The 2,583-nt window shown below is 50.3% G+C and overlaps 1 protein-coding gene across 1 annotated transcript in view; it reads left to right on the forward strand.

Moving 5' to 3' along the window:
- LOC109527625 (RAC-gamma serine/threonine-protein kinase) overlaps nucleotides 1–2,583 on the forward strand; it is a 29,063-nt gene that overhangs the window by 21,243 nt on the left and 5,237 nt on the right. The window contains 1 exon segment of the mRNA XM_074895040.1: nucleotides 1,808–2,027. Within this exon segment, the coding sequence (XP_074751141.1) occupies nucleotides 1,982–2,027 (46 nt within the window). The 5' untranslated portion in view covers nucleotides 1,808–1,981.

The following is a 2,583-nucleotide window of genomic DNA, read 5'->3' on the forward strand; positions in this document are numbered from 1 at the left end:
TTTTTGGAGGGGGTCAGAGGCAGGGAAAGGAGAGGAGGGGGACCGGTTGTGGCGGGTGCGAAGCGACGTTAGCACGCTAGGCTAGCTGCCGAGATGCGGTTCGCGGGGCTCGCTGGTCGGCCGCTCGAGGAGGGGATGGTGTCCCCTGGGGGAGGGCGATTCGCGGCCTCGTCAAGCACCCCCCCGGGTAATTTATTATTATTTTTTTGAGGCAGGGAAAGGAGAGGAGGGGGACTGGTTGTGGCGGGTGCGAAGCGACGTTAGCACGCTAGGCTAGCTGCCGAGATGCGGTTCGCGGGGCTCGCTGGTCGGCCGCTCGAGGAGGGGATGGTGTCCCCTGGGGGAGGGCGATTCGCGGCCTCGTCAAGCACCCCCCCGGGTAATTTATTATTATTTTTTTTAATGACTGTTCCAAGCACGATTCGAAAGAAAATAAAAGCGGCATCAGCGCCACTTCAGCTTCCGTTCGAAGCCCCCCCCCCCTTTGAACTGCGTTTGATGACAAAGTGTGACGCTTCCGTTCGCTGGTTTTTGTCGGTGTGTTCCTTGGGCGCACGGCATCGCGGCCGGCGGATTCGAAGCATCCTCTGCCGGGATGCCGCTCGTCCGGGGGGGGGGGGCTCGCGACTCAGGCACCACAAGACCGGCTGCTCGGCCATTGTTGTGTGTGAGGTTTGTTTTCCGCCGCTGGAGGACCGCGAAGAGGCAGGCGCGCGCGAGCCGTTGCGGCCTTTGGCTTTCTTTCATTTAAGGGGGGGCCCCCTCGGTACATTTGGATTGATGGATTTCACCTTGATCCATCTCGCTAAGGCGACTGACAACCAAACGGATTGTCGTTGGCAATGACAAGAATTCCCCGTGAGAACGCTTCAGCCGGCTTGGAACGGCCACTTTGACCCCGGATGCACCGAGAATTTGGAAAATCGATTGATGGGCTCAGGAGAAAATGTCTTTTTTTTTTAAAAAAAAATCAAAAGGGCCCTTTTTGTTTTGCTATCATCTCAAAAATGTGGTCAAAAATCATTTCCAACAGCAGAACGTGATTATTTCCCAACATACATTTGCAATGTTTTGCTTTTTTTGTCTGCTCCTTGTGAGGAACCGAATCTCCGAATGGTTGAAACGTTTCCACCGAAAACCCGTGCCGGCCCGTTGATGCATCACCCCTCGCACATAAAAATAGTGACTCGTCGTCATTTTTTGATTCTCGCTTCGCTGAAGAATCCAAATTGCCCATCGGTGGGAATGTGAGTCTGAATGGTTTGTTTGTTTAATCCAGCCTTTTTTTTTCTCCCCCCCCCCCCCGCCCCCACAGACCGGTACCAGTACTCATCAATACCACTCGTACTTCGTAAAGGACAAAATTCTTTCTAGGCCTTGGGTATCGATGGCTGATATCGGCGTCCTTTCGTGACTACCCGAGCCCAAGCAAAAATACTCGTCTGTCTCGCGGCTGATTCGGGGGGGCCTCGTAATGTTTACAAAGTAACTGTTTGCAAGCATCCATTTGGAATGCCGCTTTTGAACAAGAAAATGCCTTCTAGTGAACAAGCGGGAGAGAGGACCGAGAAGCTTCTAGCGCTTGCTAAAAAAAGCTTCAAATGAAGAGAAAAGCGAGTATTCTACCTCATGAAACTGTACAATCGTGGCTTTTTTTTTTTTTTTTTCCTCTCTGTTCAATTTTCAAATGCTGTCGCGTGTGTAAATGGAATACACTTCATCTTCAGCATGTTTCGTGCCACTTTTGGAAGTGTCCAAACCAAAGGAAACAATCCACCGAGCGCGGCTTTGTTTTGTTTCCTTCCAGGCTGACTCACCGGGGCAGCGTCTGACCGCAGAAGAAGGAGAGGAGAGGACGAAAAAAGAAAGGAAGGAAGGAAACGTGAAGCCAGCAGAGAGATAGAGAAAGTGACAAGAAGGAGGCGAGCGCAAGGACCGAATCCAGGGAGAGAACCTGCGACGGGGAGCCGGCGACGCCACCATGAGCGACCAGAACGTTGTCAAGGAAGGATGGGTCCAAAAAAGAGGTGACGTTACTTCTCCTCAATCCATTGGGGGAATCAATCATCCGTATCAATCATGTGCTGTCGTTGAGAAAAAAAAAACAACAAAAAAAAAAAAACAACCAAACCAAACAAAACGCCGACCTCCGTATGCGCAGCGGATCCCGAGCGGGTCCCGAATGCCGCCGCTCGCCACTTGACTGACGCTATATTCTACACCGTTTGGACACAATGGAGCCCACAAAAAAAAAAAAAAAAAAAAAGCAATGCAAGCATCCATTTGGAATGCCGCTTTTGAACAAGAAAATGCCTTCTAGTGAACAAGCGGGAGAGAGGACCGAGAAGCTTCTAGCGCTTGCTAAAAAAAGCTTCAAATGAAGAGAAAAGCGAGTATTCTACCTCATGAAACTGTACAATCGTGGCTTTTTTTTTTTTTTTTTCCTCTCTGTTCAATTTTCAAATGCTGTCGCGTGTGTAAATGGAATACACTTCATCTTCAGCATGTTTCGTGCCACTTTTGGAAGTGTCCAAACCAAAGGAAACAATCCACCGAGCGCGGCTTTGTTTTGTTTCCCTCCAG

The sequence above is a fragment of the Hippocampus comes genome, unplaced genomic scaffold (assembly GCF_001891065.2).
Source record: "Hippocampus comes isolate QL1 unplaced genomic scaffold, H_comes_QL1_v1.1 scaffold301, whole genome shotgun sequence".
In the NCBI taxonomy this organism is placed as follows: domain Eukaryota; kingdom Metazoa; phylum Chordata; class Actinopteri; order Syngnathiformes; family Syngnathidae; genus Hippocampus; species Hippocampus comes.